Genomic DNA, 17,927 nt, shown 5'->3' with positions numbered 1-17,927 from the left:
TCGTGTCCATGCCTAAACCAGAACCATGGTCGTCTGGAACAGCTTGAATGGATAGAAGTACATGGATTTCTGCTGTTTTTTCCCCCCTTGGATGGCCCTCTTTTTCCCTCTGCTTTAGCCAACGTTGCCCTCCATTGTTAACACACACGACATAGATGGATGCAGCGGCTTCTTCGAGTGCTCCCTTTGTGCGAGAAGCATTGAAAGGTAATCAAGTGTGAGGAGTAGAACGGTGTCTCTGTGATTTGGTAAATTGAGCATGATGGTCAAATGTTGGAGAGGAGAGAAGGACAGAGAAGAACCGTCAAAGAAAGCTTAAGAAATGGGAGCTCTATTAAAAAATAACTATTAACTGATGTGTCAAGTAAAAGCATGTTTTGTTTTTTTGTTGCATGTGCACGTGGATCTATCTTTGTGATCATTCTACAGGTGTGTGTGTGTGTGTGCTGCTGTTGTGAGCAGCAAAGAGAGGAGATTGCATTCAGAGGGATAAAGAGACTTTGTGGGCCTGCAGAGATTAGAGCTCTCCATCTCTGTCCAGCCAATGTGCTTTTGTAATGCAGTGTTGCTAAGGGTCACCACGGGAAAAACAGGAAACGCCAGAAAACTCTTTAAAAATTTTAACAAAGCTGAGAGAAAAAGCTTCCTGAAGGTGAGCAGACGTAAATAACAAGACTTAGTGAGTAGTAGCCTACTCCTGTGAGTTCAGAAAAGGCTCAAATCTCAAAGAAAAAAATGTGTTGATGCTGCATGTGATTATGTGACATTGACAAACCTGAGGGAAAGGAAGCCAAAAAACAACTGTGTGCACTTTAAATCAGTTTGCACACCCAGGCAGCATTCTGAGGGACCTAACAGTCCAACAAAAGGTGACAAACACCAGCGAGAAGGTGCTGAGTCGTCCATTATAGTTTGTTGCTGAGTCAGCTGTTGGAGGGAGCGTAAGTCAGCTTTAATGGGACACCATTATCCTTCCTATTTGTAACACCTGTACCATCCGCCCTGCGCTACTCCTCTCTCTGGGTGCACAGAGAAAAAAAATATCCATGTACTCATTTTTACAAGCAAGATCGAGCTGCTCCAAATACATTTGTCAAAATCAAGAGATGTAACAAAGGGCATTTTTTAAAAAAAACATTTCTTTGATTTGATGGTCTCCCTTAAAGCTTCTGGAGATGATCATTGTTTTTTATGAGATAAAGACACAATGTAAGTCTCACAGATCAGAAAAAACAACATCATATGTTGGAAAAAAGATGTAAAAGGTTGATTATGATGCTTGAAAATTAGTAACACTCCTATTGACAGTGTCGGAAAAAAATTCTCGCATTGCATTGTGGGATGTGGAGTCCCGTACACGAATGCATAGACGTGTTTTTACTTCATTCTTAAGGTGCGTTCACACCGAGCGCGACTTGAGCGACTATAGTCGCTTAAATTGCAAGATTTGTCACTTAAACATAGTCGCGCTTTATGCTTTCTTCATTTTTATTACCTGCAGTACTTCTACATATGTATATACAGTGCCTTGAAAAAGTATTCGGCCCCCTTGATCCCATGGTCTGGACCATGATCACTCTGGATGAACTGCAGAAATGTACAGCTGAGGTGGGAGACTCATACTCATACTACAATCATTCGTATACTGCACAACTCTGGCCTTTATGGAAGAGTAGCAAGAAGAAAGCCATTTCTTAAAGATATCCATAAAAAGTGTCGTTTAAAGTTTGCCACAAGCCACCTGGGAGACACACCAAACATGTGGAAGAAGGTGCTCTGGTCGGACGAAACCAAAATCGAACTTTTTGGCAACAATGCAAAACGTTATGTTTGGCGTAAACGCAACACAGCTCATCACCCTGAACACACCATCCCCACTGTCAAACATGGTGGTGGCAGCATCATGGTTTGGGCCTGCTTTTCTTCAGCAGGGACAGGGAAGATGGTTAAAATTGATGGGAAGATGGATGGAGCCAAATACAGGACCATTCTGGAAGAAAACCTGATGGAGTCTGCAAAAGACCTGAGACTGGGACGGAGATTTGTCTTCCAACAAGACAATGATCCAAAACATAAAGCAAAAACTACAATGGAGTGGTTCACAAATAAACATATCCAGGTGTTAGAATGGCCAAGTCAAAGTCCAGACCTGAATCCAATCGAGAATCTGTGGAAACAACTGAAAACTGCTGTTCACAAACGCTGTCCATCCAACGTCACTGAGCTCGAGCTGTTTTGCAAGGAGGAATGGGCAAATATTCCAGTCTCTCAATGTGCAAAACTGATAGACATACCCCAAGCGACTTACAGCAGTTATCGCAGCAAAAGGTGGTGCTACAAAGTATTAACTTGAGGGGGCTGAATCATTTTGCACGTCCAATTTTTCAGTTTTTTATTTGTTAAAAATGTTTGAAATATCCAATAAATTTCGCTTCACTTCATGATTGTGTCGCACTTGTTGTTGATTCTTCACAAAAAATTACAGTTTTATATCTTTATGTTTGAAGCCTGAAATGTGGCAAAAGGTCAAAAAGTTCAAGGGGGCCGAATATTTATCCTTTGTCCCTTATCCTTTATATTTATCATTATTATCATTATAGTTATGGTTTCTGGTTTGTTTTTTGTTCTTCGCATCAATTGCGAAGTTAAATTCCTTGTGCTGTTTTTAAACTGTACTTTGCTAATATAATAACCTTTCTGATTCTGATTTACCGCAGCGATGAGGGGAGAAACTCGTTGCCGATTGGATGTCGCAACACACACAGCCTTACTTGAAGTCACTTGAAAGGTAAAAAAATTTCAACTTTGAGCGACTTCGTGAGATTGAGTTGCTAACGACTCAATCGTGAGATTGAGTCGCTGGAATCGCGTCGCTTGAAGGGAGGTCGACTGACGTTGTGTCATTTACATTGATTTTGAATGTAATCTAGTCGCCAGAGTCGCTGAAGTCGCGTTCGGTGTGGATGTGTAATTTTTTGCTTTCGCCCCTAAAAATTCTGCCAAAGTCACTTTCCAACACATTTCTAGTGTTTTCTCGACTGAATGTTCCATCAACTTGTTTATTTTACATGGAGAGATCCGAATCTGGACAAAATTGAATATCTCGCAAAGTCAGCACATATCACGGGGAATAACGGCAGCAAACTAAAACAAAAATAATGTCAAGCCAATCACTGTCACCCTTGTTTGCCAAAGAAACACAATAAATCTCCTTAAAAATGAAGTAAAAACAGCTAGTTTAATTAAAATAATAATCATAATAATACTGTTTTATATGAAAAGTTTATTGATTTGAAATGAATTCTATGTGACTTTATGACCATGCTAATTTGAGTTTAATATCCAAAAGCATTACTTAGTTTATAAGTTACGGTAAAGCTCTGTTTGGAGTTTGTGTTTCATCCATAAAGGTGAAACATTTGAACCGTAAAGAGTTACAAACATGAGCTGTGAATGTGGCTGATATTAAGTGCTTAGGAACTTAAAGCGTTAAATCGTTATCGTTCAAATCAAATCCTAAAATGCGATTTTGCTTTTATTTGAATGAATTTAGGCATAAATTCAGATTTGGCTACGCGGCTACACTCAGCTTTTACTATGCTGTGTGGAAGAACATGGCTCATGGGTGGTTGTATTCCAGCGTTATTTTCTCCCTCCCTCTCTTTCACATGGTAATTGTGACTGAGCTCCATGGGTCTGCTGTTCATCCTCATCTCTGCAGGAGCCTCAGGCCTGTCCCAGCATGTCCAAACACATTGAAATCTCATTTTTCCTTTGAAAAATCCAACATCGACAACGGGCTTCAGTTTTAGAGGAAATCTTTAAAAAACTTACGATATTAAGATTTAAATTAGTAGACTATTATTGTTATTATTTATACGTTTCTCAAAGCATTGGTTAAGCAGCATACAGCCATTTGTCTACACCAGAGATGGGCAACTGTTATCACAGCAGGGGCCACAAAAGTGTGATTGTCTGATTCATGAGCCACATTGTGAACATTCATGTCAGTATAATAATAACCAATCAGAGCATTAATACAGGAAACTAACAACAAAGGGTTTGTGTGTTTTTGGGAATAATTTTGTCTATTTTTCTCTTTTTTTGTGTGTTTGCATTGTCATTTTGTGAGTATTTGGAATAATTTAGTCTATTTTTCTATTTTTTGGTTTCTTTGCATTGTCATTTTGTGAGTTTTTGGAATCATTTTGTCTATTTTTCTCTTTTTTTGTGTTTGCGTTGTCATTTTGTATTTGGAATCATTTTGTCTATTTTTCTCTTTTTTTGTGTTTGCGTTGTCATTTTGTATTTGGAATCATTTTGTCTATTTTTCTCTTTTTTTGGTTTCTTTGCGTTGTCATTTTGTGGGTTTTTGGAATCATTTTGTCTATTTTTCTCTTTTTTTGTGTTTGCGTTGTCATTTTGTATTTGGAATCATTTTGTCTATTTTTCTCTTTTTTTGGTTTCTTTGCGTTGTCATTTTGTGGGTTTTTGGAATCATTTTGTCTATTTTTCTCTTTTTTTGTGTGTTTGCGTTGTCATTTTGTGGGTTTTTGGAACCATTTTGTCTATTTTTCTCTTTTTTTGTGTGTTTGCGTTGTCATTTTGTGGGTTTTTGGAATCATTTTGTCTATTTTTCTCTTTTTTTGTGTGTTTGCGTTGTCATTTTGTGGGTTTTTGGAATCATTTTGTCTATTTTTCTCTTTTTTTGTGTTTGCGTTGTCATTTTGTATTTGGAATCATTTTGTCTATTTTTCTCTTTTTTTGGTTTCTTTGCGTTGTCATTTTGTGGTTTTTTGGAATCATTTTGTCTATTTTTCTCTTTTTTTGTGTGTTTGCGTTGTCATTTTGTGAGTTTTTAGAATCTTTGTATATTTTTTTCTTTTTTTGAGTGTTTTTGTAGTCATTTTGTTGATTTTCTTCAAATTTTGTGTTATTAGTCATTTTTATGTGCCGGTTTTGTGTATTTTTGTAGTTCCTAACAGTTTTTTTCTGCATTTCTGTAAGTTTTATTTAGTTATTTTGGAAAACTTTCTGTAATTTTTTACTTTGGGGGCCATGTCTGGTCTACATGGTGCCATAGATTAATTTAAAAAGGGGATTGTTATCTTTACTGTACTGTATTTTTGTGGCTTTAGTTGTAATCCTGAGAAGTAAAAAATTAGTGATTACTTTAACTTCTTATCTAAAGCCTCGGAAAGCCTTTGAAATCTAAAGCAGCGGTGAAAACCCAGTGTTTAATTTGGAAAATTATCAAGTCAAGCTGCAGGATCACTTTCAAATTAATCTCAGCTCCAGTCGAGGTGATCAAACGTTGTGATAGGTCTGATTAGCCTCAGGTAAAGTAGAGGTTAAAAAAGCATTTAAAGCTGCCAATATTTGCACAGCCCGGGGCCAGCTCCCAATGATCACCTGAATTAGTCACAACATCTAAAATCTGCCGCTTATCTGTTTTGTGAAGCCGTGCTTTAGCCGCTCACCAGATCGTAGAGAAAATAAATCAGCAAACGACATGTGCGGTGATGACACGACGCGGGAGATTCAGCCCTGTGGAGGTAGATAACTATGATTTATGATCATATCTCTAACTGCATCATGGAAACATTGAAATGGGCACATTGGGAGTTTAATTGCGCTTTACAAAAGACCAGAAGCATTTTCCACGTCATTAAAATGTAAATATGCCACGTGAAATTAAAAGTGGCAAGAGCTTTGGAATGCTTTCATGTAACGGAATTAATAAGAGTGATTACTAACAGGTGCGTCGCTGCAGGCTGACTCCATTGCCTCACATTGCCAACATGCATATTTTTGTATTGACCATTACTTGTATTAGCACTAAAATAAACCCACAAAATGCCTTCAAAAAAAACATACAAAATTACAGAATAATACACCAGACAAGAACAATGAACGAAATGACTCTAAAAACACACAAAACTGCAACAAAGGAAAAGATGATTCCAAGATTACAACAAAGCGACACAAAAATGACCAAAAAATGCACAAAATGAGAGAAATACACAAAAATAAGTACAAAGCGACAACAAATACACATTAAAATTAATCCAAGATGACAACAAATATACACCAAAGTGACTCCACAACCACAAAACAAAAGACAACAAAATGGCACAAAATGAGAGAAATATACGAAAGCAATCACAAAGTTACTATAAAAACACACAAAACTACAACAAATATTCACAAAAATTACTCCACAACTACAAAACAACAAAAACGCAAAAATGAGGAAAAAATACACCAAAAACAGATATATTTTAAAATGACAACAGAAATACACAAAGTCAACCAAAAATTGCACAAGACGAATAAAATTACCAGATACCGGCACATTTTTTTGTGGCTAAATTTTACTGCTAAAAGTTGCAGATTACGGTGTATGATGATTTACAAAAAGTCATGTTTTTGCTGTAATTTTATATTAAAAAGGAAACGCTGATTTTTAAGAATACCCCTCCCCTCGTGGCTGCTGTTTAGTTGCAGTGAATCGTGGGTAATACATCCCTGTCAAGGTGACACACAGCAATTAAACGCTTGTGTTGTGCTGGGCGATGAGCTGTCATATGTGGGAGGTGTCATAGATTGCTACAGGGCAGCTGTAAGTATAATTGCTAAAGGCCTTTGGGACAGAGACAATCACCAACCCTATCCTCTCATTCCCAGGCATCAATGGTAGCTTTGACTAACTAAGATGCAGCATAACACCAAATTAACCCTTCCCACTAGTCCCTCTGTCCCTTCTCGGTCTGGGAAAGGTGAGAATGTGCTTTAATGCACGTTAAACGCTTCAGATAATCTGTTTATAATTAAAAAAAATACAGCATCAATTCATCTCTCCTTATTATTGACAGTGTTTAAAGTAGAGCTATGAAGAAGTACTAATGCTGAAAATAATTCAAATAGTGTTTTAAATTACTACGGGGGAACTAAAGATGATTAATAATTAAGTCTCAGTGCTGTGAGGAAACTAATGAGGAAAACAGAGGGCGGAGGGGGTTCTGCTCATAAACAGTGTTTACTTAAAGCACCCCATTGCTCTATTAGTATTAATAGCAGTGACTTCAGAAAGCTGATATTCTGCCATTGGACACTTTTGTATTATTTATGACTAAAATGAAAGCTTTGCGAGTGGAGCAGCAAATAGAGGAGCGCTGCAAAGCAAACCATGTTGCCCGTGCCAGTTTACGTCACCAACAGTTGGGAAAATAAATAAAATAAATAAAAGAAAGAGTAAAGCAGGAGCGATGTGCTACAGCCGCACATTAGCCTGTTAAAGGCGAGCTTTTGGAGGCCGTTTGATGATGCTTGCGCTTATATTCAAGTCTTTTTGAGCATCAAACTGTAGCGCGCTGCTAACTGTCATCTTCAGTGAAGCTTCTGCGATGCTGATCTTTAGAGGTTGGGTCAAACAGGGTACGGAACACACACTTTTACTGTCAAAGTCATTAGCACGGAGCTCATAGCGTCTCATTTGAGGCTTTTTTTCCTGGGATCTTGTGTAAAGATTGATATCACACATCGGGGGTCTCATTTACAAACGCTACATATGTACTAAAGAAAGCGTACGCCACTTATAAGAAACATTTGGGACAAACTTGGCGAGATAATGCGCGTAACTGTCGTGTGCACAAAATCATGAGAAACGAGAAACTCCGCCCCCAACAGGAGAAGGATGAAATTAAAGACAGCTCTGTGAGATAGATACTGTATATTTGTGTGAAATAATCAAACAGTGCACATTACCCAGGGCGTGAGAGACATATGTGTGCGTACAAATACAGTTTTATATTATTAATAATAATTGTAATTAAAATCACATGATCATTGCGCAAAACTGCTGATCAATTGGCTGCAACACCTGTAGTTGTTATAAAAAGGAGCGCACTCACAATGCGTAAAGACGCACAGTGAATTATCAGGCACTGCTGGAGGACGAGGTGCACGGGAGACTCTGGAGGGAGAGGATCTACAGAGACCAGTGAGATCAATAGGCAGGACTAGGACCCCCCCCCCGTGAGGACGAGGTGCTGTGGAGCCCCCGGCCTCACCCACCAGTAAACACCCTGGGACTGATGAAAAATATGGTTTTACTTGAATATAAATATTGTGAATTACGTATAGTTTCAAAGGTGTTTTATTACCTGTTCATTTTTTTTTTTTTTTTTACAAGGAAATATCATTTAATCCCATGTTTCTGGTGCATATAGTGCATCTGTGTCCCCCTCAGCTTATTTTATAACACAGAGGGGTTCCCCAATGATCCTCTGTGAGGGTAAGCTCCGCCCCTTTCCACCACCTGTTGCACAGACATTCTCTCTATGGCGAGTGAGACACATTTTCTCCTCTGCTTCTATGTCTGCCCATTTCTTTTTCACCTCAGTCACATTCTGACGCTCTGAGGCAACACAACGTGATCATCCTTTCTATCATTCGTAATATTCACTGTGTCACTAAATGACACTCTCTTGTGTGTGTCCACCATGACAATTAATACCTCCATCTCACATTGAGTGAAATGTGTTTTATTTACTCGTTTTCCCCCCTGGGTCCACCGTGAAATTCGTATTAGTGAATATTCATTAAAGACGTTCACCTGAGCTTTTCTAGGCACCGTATGGGCGGAGCCTGACCTTTTATAGGCATAATAGGGGCGGAGTAAGGTGTTTCCTCACGTGCGACAACTTTCGGGTTGATTGTCATTTATAAACGGAAACAGGTGTGGGACGAGCGTGCACCCACGTTTATAACTCTGATAGTTTTTTTGCGTATGCACTTCCTGGTTTTTAGCGTGATCTTCACTAGGCACACTTTTATAACTGAGGCCCCTGTTTACAAAGCTGCTAACTTTAACGCTATAACTTTTAGAAGAAGCAGATAATATGCATGTTCCCCACAAGCAGATCATCAACTGGGAACACGTCCCTGCTGACAGTCTGGGAAGGCAGATGATGCATCTCAACTCCAGTCACTTTTCCTTTTTTAATTAGTCCTAAAACTTTCATAACAACGGAAAAAAACAACATCGGAGCTCGTCTTGAATTTTGAAGAAAAACCATCATTCATTGCATATTTATTTTTCTTTTCCTTTCCTTTTGTTTTTTGTTTCTATTAATCAACACAAAATGAGCAGGAGTTACAGTATCCTGAATCAGTCTTTATTTATCGTAAATTAAAAACATACTTTGGACCAAAAATGGTTTATATGGGCTAAGATTTGAATAGTTGTTATTGAATTTGAAAGTAACAAATGAGTAACTTCTAAATTCTATATTTTTCTGCTTCATAAAATTCAGATTCACTGCACGGAGACACACTTCGGGAGTATGTACACCTCTTTGTACATCCAACCTTCAAACACATACTCATTTGGCCATAATTGACAACTGTATTTAAACTCCCACTATATGAATACATACTTTCGACGGGCACTGTACTGGTATAGAATAATGAGTGATCTGAGCATTAATACAGGAAGAGCAAAGAGTTTTTATAGTAATTTTGTGTGTTTTTCTGTCATTCTGTGTATGTTTGTTGTTGTCTTGTTCGTTGTGAGTCATTTTGTGCATTTCTGTAGTCCTTTTGTGTATTTTTCCTGTAAAATATCTGTCCTTTACAGGAAATATCTTATTGTGTATTTGTGCTGTCATTGCGCATTTTTTTGGGGTGATTTTTGAGTATTTCTGTTGTCATTTTGCTTGTTTGTTAGTACTGTGGGTCATTTTTTGTATCGTAGTTTTATGTGTTTTTCTCTTGTCTTTTACTGTATTTTCTTGCAATGTTGTAATTATTTGTTTTTTTAATATATACTTGCTTTTGTTTTGTGTTTTTTTCCTGTCATTTTGCACATTTACTTTGGGGGCCGCATTAAATTACACCGAGTGCCGAATGTGGCCCACGGGCTGCCAGTTGCTTATGTCTGCTTTACACCCAATGGAAAAACAAGCAAAACTAACTGGAAATGACACTAAATGAGGTTTGGAGGTTTGACATGACAGGATAAAATAATCCTTGCGTGTAACACTGCCTCCCTGACATCGTCTAAGTGTCAAATGGCAGCGCTGGTGTGAGGTTTCTGATAACACTGAGGGGAGAAAAAAAAAAGAGGGCATTATAGCATGTTGTGTGGTCTCTGTCGTACTGAGTGACAAATGAAACATGGCAGGCAGAAACTGAAGCCAAATTGAGCAGAAATGGTGGGCCGTGCTGGCCCCGCCCACAGGTTAACAACCCACGTGTGTCCCAATCAGTCAAACACATACATGAAGCAAATATGTACGCTTCTTTTTATTTATATAAGTTGTCATAAGCAGGAGAAAACAGCAGAGGGAGAGAAGACTGATATAAATCCAAAGCATTGCCTCCTTATTTACAAATCGACCACGTCAGCCGTTTCTGTGCGTTTATAAAAATACTATTCACATTTGGAGTTGAAGTGTGTTAGATAACTTTTCGGAGGAACCTCCATTGATTCTGTACAGGTACATTGATAAATTAAACATTGAAAAGAACAAAAAAAGTAATAATAATAAAGGGGGGTGTGGGGGGGGGTGATTTGTGCAATTAAAAGGCAAAAAATCCAAGTCGCAACTAGAGTTACAAACTTGTAATATAGTACACAATTATAGAGAACGTACACTGGTAACTTAGCAATATAAGAAGACGACATTAAGGATATGTGACACACACACACACACACACACACACGCGTCAAGAAACCATGATTATGGATCATTTTAAAAATGTAGAGTTTGTGCTACTAAACTTTTGTAAAAATATCTGGTTAATTTTGTCCGACGCAATATATTGTCATCCACGTAGGGATATAAAAGTGGACAGCAGAAAAAAAATCACTCACTTTGGGTATACCATGCAATGCAATTATTACTATACATTAGCCTATATGAAGGATGACCACATTATGCTAATGAGGGTATTGAATGGAAACACGCATTCGGATCTTGGCTGGGAGGAGAAAAAAAAAAAGTTAAAAAAACGTGGCGTACATCTGAGTCATCAGGAGTGTTAAAAACTGAGATGGGTAGCAGCATGTGACACACAGTAGAGTATGTTTTTAACAAGATGCTAGGCCCACCCACAGGGGAAAAGAACCATATAAAGATGGGGTTTTCAAAAGGTTGAAAAAAAACAGGTTTGATCTTGTTTCCGTCTGCCGATAAACTCAGCAAAAATAACAAAGAAGAGTGCCTCGTGTTCTCTGAAGGGCTCTTGAGAACACTTCTCGTCACAACACATAATTTGCCCGGGTCTGTCTGATCATTTTGGGGCAAACAAGACACAACCATCTTCCTTTTTTCTTTCCGACACTTTCTTCCTAAAATCCAAGCTTTGGCAGCCTTTTCCTCTGCTTAGTACAAACAAGCTCAAACAAGCCATGAATATTTCACACTGATATTAAACGCCGTCTCCTTTTCATTGAATTAGAGCTGCAAAAAGGACTACAAAATACGGCTTTATCTATTAATCATGATATCATCAGAACAGCTTCAATTTAGGCAACAAAAATAAGGGAAAATAGGGCATTCTCAAAGCTGGTCAGCACCACCAAAAAACATGTTTTCCACGTGAACTCTTGGCCTCACTATCGTATCATCGTGAGTAAACAACCACATGAGCACATTGATAAAGAGTGGGCGTTCTTTTTCTGTATTCCTAACATCAAACCAAGAGTTCACCAGGGAGGACTGAAGTCTAACGCACTACACACGTCTAAAACCATCAAATAAATACTACAAATACGACTCAAATTACATGTAAAGCATGTATAACATGTATGTAATGATCTCCATCCAGCTTTGTGTTGTGTTTAGCAGCAATGACTAGCATCCATCCTTGGTGTAGCGACATTTAGCTAGCTTTGATTAACATAGTCGAACTGGGGCGTGAGGCTGAGAAAGCCACAAACAAACAAACACACAAAAAGACTAAATAAATAATAAAAAACATCTTTCTGTAATTAAATATTTTGAATGTTATGGGATAAAATTACACATTTTAATTTCACCCAGAATAACTTGAACCAGATTTCCACAACCTCGTAGCGTAGCGGCATGGCTATGGTACGTTATATCAGAGAATACTTGGGGTGTCCCGATCCGATATTAATATTGGAAATCGGTCCAATATCAGCAAATAAATAAATAAATAAATATAAGCACTCCGATACAAGCAGTTCATTCACAGAATATGCTCATTTTTAAGTTAAACGAGTGGTTATTTTGCACTTTAAAGAAATAACTTTTAGTTTTTGTTATTTTTTCAGGGTCTTCTAAATTCTGCTTTATTTATTGTATTTAATTGTAGAATATTCTTATGTTCAAGGTAAAAATTTCTGTAACCCATTATTTAACAATAAAAGTGTCAGCTTTTCCTCATGCCTACTGTTGCGGCCTAGCGTTCTCTGAGTGACGTCACTTCAACAAACCTTTTAAAACATTCCACACTGCAAAAATAAGTAATAAAAGTATGTATGATTCGTACTGATATTGGTAATGGCCAATACACAAGGATGTCATAACAATATCGTATAACATGCGAAAAACATGTACATGATATGTGATTAAAGGAAACAGATGTGGTGTAATTTATCTACTGGTGCTCCTTGTTTCTTGCGATCAACTTCCGTGTGTGTTGACAGCTGCTGTTAGTGGCTAGCGGTATTATAACATGCAAGATAACTATTTTTACTGCCCCTAAAAAAATCTGTAATTGTTTTTGCAAAAGTGTCAAATCGTAGAAGTTTCAAACATCTATTGTTCTTCACACCAGTCGATACTCAGTCACCAGTTTATTTGGATATACTGTTTGGAGTATAAATTTGTTCGCACTGACAGAATGTAACGTGCTGAAGCTCTTGCTCTAAATTGCCCGTAAATATCTCACAAACAGAACAACATTTCACCATTTGTATTTTAAGTTTAAAAGAGAAAAACACTACTTTTCTGGTTTTTGATTTTTCTGTTTATTTGATATTTTGATTTGGTTTGACAACGAAATAACCAAAGAACGAAGGGTACACAGATTTATCGGAAGTGAATAAGTTGGACCGGGACACCCCTCGATGCCACACTTTTCGTTATATCCGCCTTTCTATTCCAAGCATGTGACGTAGGACATTCATTAGCCGCAATTGCCTTTTCCTCTCAGCTCAGGAACTCCATTTCCTCGACTCAAACGTTCTCTGGAAACGTTTACCTTTTGTTGCCCAGTACAAGAAACAAGCACACTGGTCCCTTGACTTTATCCTAAAATCGAAAGTAATCGATGCCACCAGGACCATCCTGTGATTAAAAAACACCTTAAAAAAGCTACCTGTGCTTCTAAGTGCTTAGTGTAGACGAAATAGACACTAATGGAGCCAATGAGGTCAATTCTATCAAAGAATCAAGAATAAAATGCCACTGAAACAAATGCAAACAGCATTGTTGACGAAAAACAGTATAAATATCAATATCTAATAAGCGCACAATTATAAAAGGTCTATAAACTGTATTCCGTTATGTACATGTTGTGGTGTATCACTGTACTATCTTAGACTGTTAGGTCAGCTTGTTAAACCCTGATTAGGGCAAGTATCAATGGGTTTTTGAGCTTCCTCTGACTACCCTTACCTAGCAAACAACTCATGTATTCTAAGTGTTAATGCTGTTGCTGCTGTTCTATTATGGGATGGCTAGACTATGTTTAATGTGTCAGACTGTTTTTGCACTTGACAAAGTGTAATCCCTGTTGACAATTATTGGTTCATTAAATATTACGATTGTGAATAAAGTATATTGAAATGGTTGACCATAGATATAGTGCAGTGGTTCCCAATCTTTTTTATTCCCCCCCGTGTACCCCCTTTGCATTTTGTCAAGTCATGTGTACCCCCTCTCCATATCATAAGTACCCTGTCCATAATTTCAAAAGCTTTTTCATTTGTGGAACAGCGGGCTATCTTAAACCCTTAACTGTGTCTCCAACATTGGCTTTCTAAATTCAAAACAATGAGTGTAAATACAATACCATGCAACTTTAATGTGATTACTTCAATAGTAAGTAAATACAGTTTCCTTTGTAAATTTTTAGCTAATTATTGTCTCCAATTGTCCAAAAAATGGTGAAATGTTTTCAATAAATTACAAGAAAATATGGTATTTTACTGAGCAATAGTGCTGTTAATAATTCCAGCTGGAATTTATGTAACTGATCATCAAAGCAATCAGCAGACGCCTCTGAGGAAGACTGGCAATTGGATTTGTTGGGTTTTTTCCTAAAGAATTTTATATTTTGATAGCGCTTCGAGATGACTATTGTTGTAGTGTGCGCTCTATAAATTAAGTTGAATTGAATTGAAAGTCGAAACATGTCAGGAGATCAAAGTTAACTTTCTGACATAAAATGAAATCATCACATATTAATAGTACCGTTAGTTTGTGGTGAATTGTTCAAAAATAGCCTAAAAGGAACTTATTTCTAAATTAATTGTTAAATCTTTGCGAGTACCCCCTGCAATGTGCTCCTGTACCCCTGTTTGGGAACCACTGATATATATATATTTATTTTTAAAGTCAAGAAACAAGTGCTTTTGTTTCCTATTGATAAAATACTCGTGCCTACAGTTTCAAACCGTCTAAAACTATTGCACAGTGAGACCCATGACAGAATTGTCACTTTGCAAAGTTTGAGACAGTAAAAGTGATCTGAATCTGGCTTTTATGGAACTTCGTACAGCAAAAAGTTCTGTTGAAACGTCGCAAAAGTCTCGAACAATCCAACCCAAGCTTTCCCCACCCCTAAAGATATTCCCCTGGGGTAACGCTGATTTGTTACGCACATACACAAACACACACACACACACCTACTGTGCTCTGCTGGTGCTGTCTTGTTCATTCCTTAAGGTCCTCATTTCATTAATTGGCTGCTATGAACGTTCTCTCCATCGCAATACATGCCCCTCCCCTTCCCGGATCCCCCTTTGAAGTTTCTCTGTGTTTATAGTTGATCTGATCATGTTCTTATCCATATATAGCATTTCCAAATCTACATTCTCATCCGGCTTAGCTTCACAACATCTTTTGGAGGAAAAAAAAAAAAATACAGTGTATAAAAATCCTCTCTCCACTGAAACCAGTGTTTATAAAAGAGTTTACAGCGTGTTTTCCCTTTTACCCGTTGCCTTTGAAACACCGCTTTTGATCAGCCTGTTGGACCAGACAGCAGTCAAGCTAAAACAAGAAAACAGCAGTTGCCCTGCACATTTTCAAAGGAGTTACAAAGTTCATGGTTGAACTACAAATGTGAAAAAGGAGATTACTGTAGTTTTGGCAATCACAGTATCACAGCATTTGTATAATGATGAGAAATGTCACATTTTTTTTAATGGAGAATTTAGGAAACTGAACTTTTTTTCTTTTGGCTTATGTGTGCACTGTCCTTCATGGTGCTCATATAACTGGCAAATCTTTGTATTTCTTTCTCAACATCAGCCAACTGTTGATTCCGGAAACCCTCAAAAAGGCCACTGTTCATCCCTCAGACCTGGATGGAAAACAGTAGAAGTGAAACATCTCGTTTGTTCCTTAAATCCGACACCAGAGTGTTTGGCAGTGAGTTCAGTTTGTGTGTGTGAGAGCTGCACATCTTCCTCAGAGAGACAACACTTAGGTCCAGTAGGTCCACATCACAGAGAAGCACCATCACCGCCACATTCTCAATGACGTGGAGTGCAGTCTATCTACATAGCAGGAAATGAAAGGGAATGGAACACATCCGACTGCCATTCGATTGGGCCTAACCTCCTCAGAATGATGCAACAGTCGACAGAAGACGATGTCCTAGAAAGACTGGATATGACTGTGTGGGATGGTATGGTGGCTCCAGAGACAATGTTAGAGACATGATCTAGACCACTGTGTTCCGCTGCCGGTATGGTGGTGGTGGCATGACGGTGCCAGATTTCAGAGAAAATTCAGACATGTATTCAGGGTTTTCAGCTACAGCGGGCCGTATGTGTCCGTTCTGCTTGTAGAAAAGCTTAGCGTTGGCGGGTGCTCCCTGAGCGCCGTCCCGGGCTGCCTGGAGGGATGATTTTGGAGGCAAACTGTGCTGCCAGTATTCTGGATTGTCAAAGGTCACCTTCAGCTTCCTCCCGCTGGCTTTCCCCGTCGTCTGCCCTCCGTGCTTCAGCATACTAGCAGGATGTGAGGCGGTGTGACTCTGGTAAGCTGGCAGACTGCCATGGCCAAGGGTAGCCGTGGTGGACAGCGTGCCGGGCTGGCTCAGCAGGGCTTGAGCAGAAGTTCCCGTTTGGTTCTGGCTGAAAGAACCTGGATTGCCTGGTTGTCCTGCAGGTTTGATTGTGTGGTGAGGGTGGAGGATGTGAGTCGCTGGACCGTGGTGGCAGGTAACACCAGATGGAGACGGCTGGGTCGCTGGTAAGGAGTATTGGGGTAGACTAGTCTGGATGGATAGAGGTAGGTGGGGGCCTGAGCTTGCGATGGAGATAGAGGAAGGCGTGGGCAAGGGTAAGGGCAGACCATTTCTCCTCAGGGCTTCCAGGCCAAGCTCTGCCGGGCTTTGGAAGGTGTTGAGGTAGAGTGGCTCATTGATGTACTCGTCCTCTCCTTTGGGCTGGCTGTTGGGTGTGCTGTGGTAGCCCGGATTATCCAATGCATGGATTTCACCATTTTTACGTCGAGAAACAAATGGATTTTCCTCAATAGGATTCAGATATTCTGTAGCACAGATTGGGGAAAAGTAGGGAGGGAGGGTAGGAGTGAGAAGAAGAGGAAGAGAAAAGCAGTTTGTAAAAGAGTAAGACAGGAAAAACCCACCAAAACAAAAGAAATATGAAACTGAAAGTGAGAGAGTAATGAGGTAATGAGGGAAGAAAGTGGAAATAAAGATAATAATGATAATACTGACAGCTACTCAGATGGGCTAGCAGCCAGCTATTCTTTGGCAATGAACGCTTAATGTGCCGGGGTGAAAAAGGCCAACAAATGACCCCTCTTTGCTACTTCCAAGCACTATAGTAGTAGTGGGGAGCGAAATCTATTGATTTTGCCCACTCGTCCGCTCCTTGAAATTGCATCAGCGGCAGTTTGCTTAAGGCTTTGTTATATTTTGAGCTGCACAAAAATCAAAGATGATAGCGCGAGGTGCCAGCCTGACGGATGAAATTATGATCAAAAGCAAAATGCGGCTCGGCGTTAATCTCTGACATACGCTGCTGTCAATGGAAACTGGATGAGAGTTTTAATCAATGGATGAAATCAAACGAACAGGAGAAATGACAGGCTGACTTTGCTACAAAGGAGTGTATTCACCGTGTGAATGTGTAATGGCAGAGGAGGAAAGGTGCACCAGGCCGGGATTAGTCAAATAAAACAGGTGTGCTGAGTTAAAGGAATGCATGGATAACTGTTATATAGTTATCTTTAAATTTTAATGACACCCTTTCCTTGAAGCAAGAGTGGAATCAATGACAATAAAGTGAGCGTATCTTTTATCCACACCATACTGTAAGTCAAACACAATGCAATTATGCATCATTATAACACAGGGCTGCAGGGTTTGAACCCGAGACGTATTTCTAGCACGCTCATTGCTAAATTAACTCATTAGAGGATGCACCACACTTAATTTTAAGACAAATACTGAAGAGGTATTTCGTCTCTCTTTGGTTGTGTCTGACAAATGAAGTTCGGCCTCAAAACACACAACTAAGTACATATTGACAAAAGGGGGGGATGGCAAATATGAGATTATAAATTACTTTACATCTTAACATAAAGAAGTGGCTGAGCATTTCTGCAGTGACTCAACACATCAGTGTTCATCCATCCATCCATTTTCTTACCCGCTTATTCCTGTTTTGACAGGGTCGCGGGGGTCTGCCG

General features: G+C 38.9%; 1 protein-coding gene across 6 annotated transcripts in view; it reads right to left on the bottom strand.

Annotated features, from left to right (window-relative positions):
* The window catches only part of LOC114475571 (receptor tyrosine-protein kinase erbB-4-like), a 344,779-nt gene that overhangs the window by 17,705 nt on the left and 309,147 nt on the right, over positions 1–17,927 (bottom strand). For 5 of the 6 annotated variants that reach the window (XM_028466507.1, XM_028466518.1, XM_028466509.1 and 2 more), the window contains one exon: positions 10,291–16,760. The exons of the other annotated variant lie outside the window; for it this stretch is intronic. In XM_028466507.1, the coding sequence (XP_028322308.1) occupies positions 15,928–16,760 (833 nt within the window). In that variant the 3' untranslated portion in view covers positions 10,291–15,927. Of the gene's footprint in view, positions 1–10,290; positions 16,761–17,927 lie in introns of those variants that run through there. 6 annotated transcript variants of the gene reach the window in all.

The sequence above is a fragment of the Gouania willdenowi genome, chromosome 2, assembly GCF_900634775.1.
Source record: "Gouania willdenowi chromosome 2, fGouWil2.1, whole genome shotgun sequence".
In the NCBI taxonomy this organism is placed as follows: domain Eukaryota; kingdom Metazoa; phylum Chordata; class Actinopteri; order Blenniiformes; family Gobiesocidae; genus Gouania; species Gouania willdenowi.
This window is presented reverse-complemented; position numbering and strand designations above follow the sequence as displayed.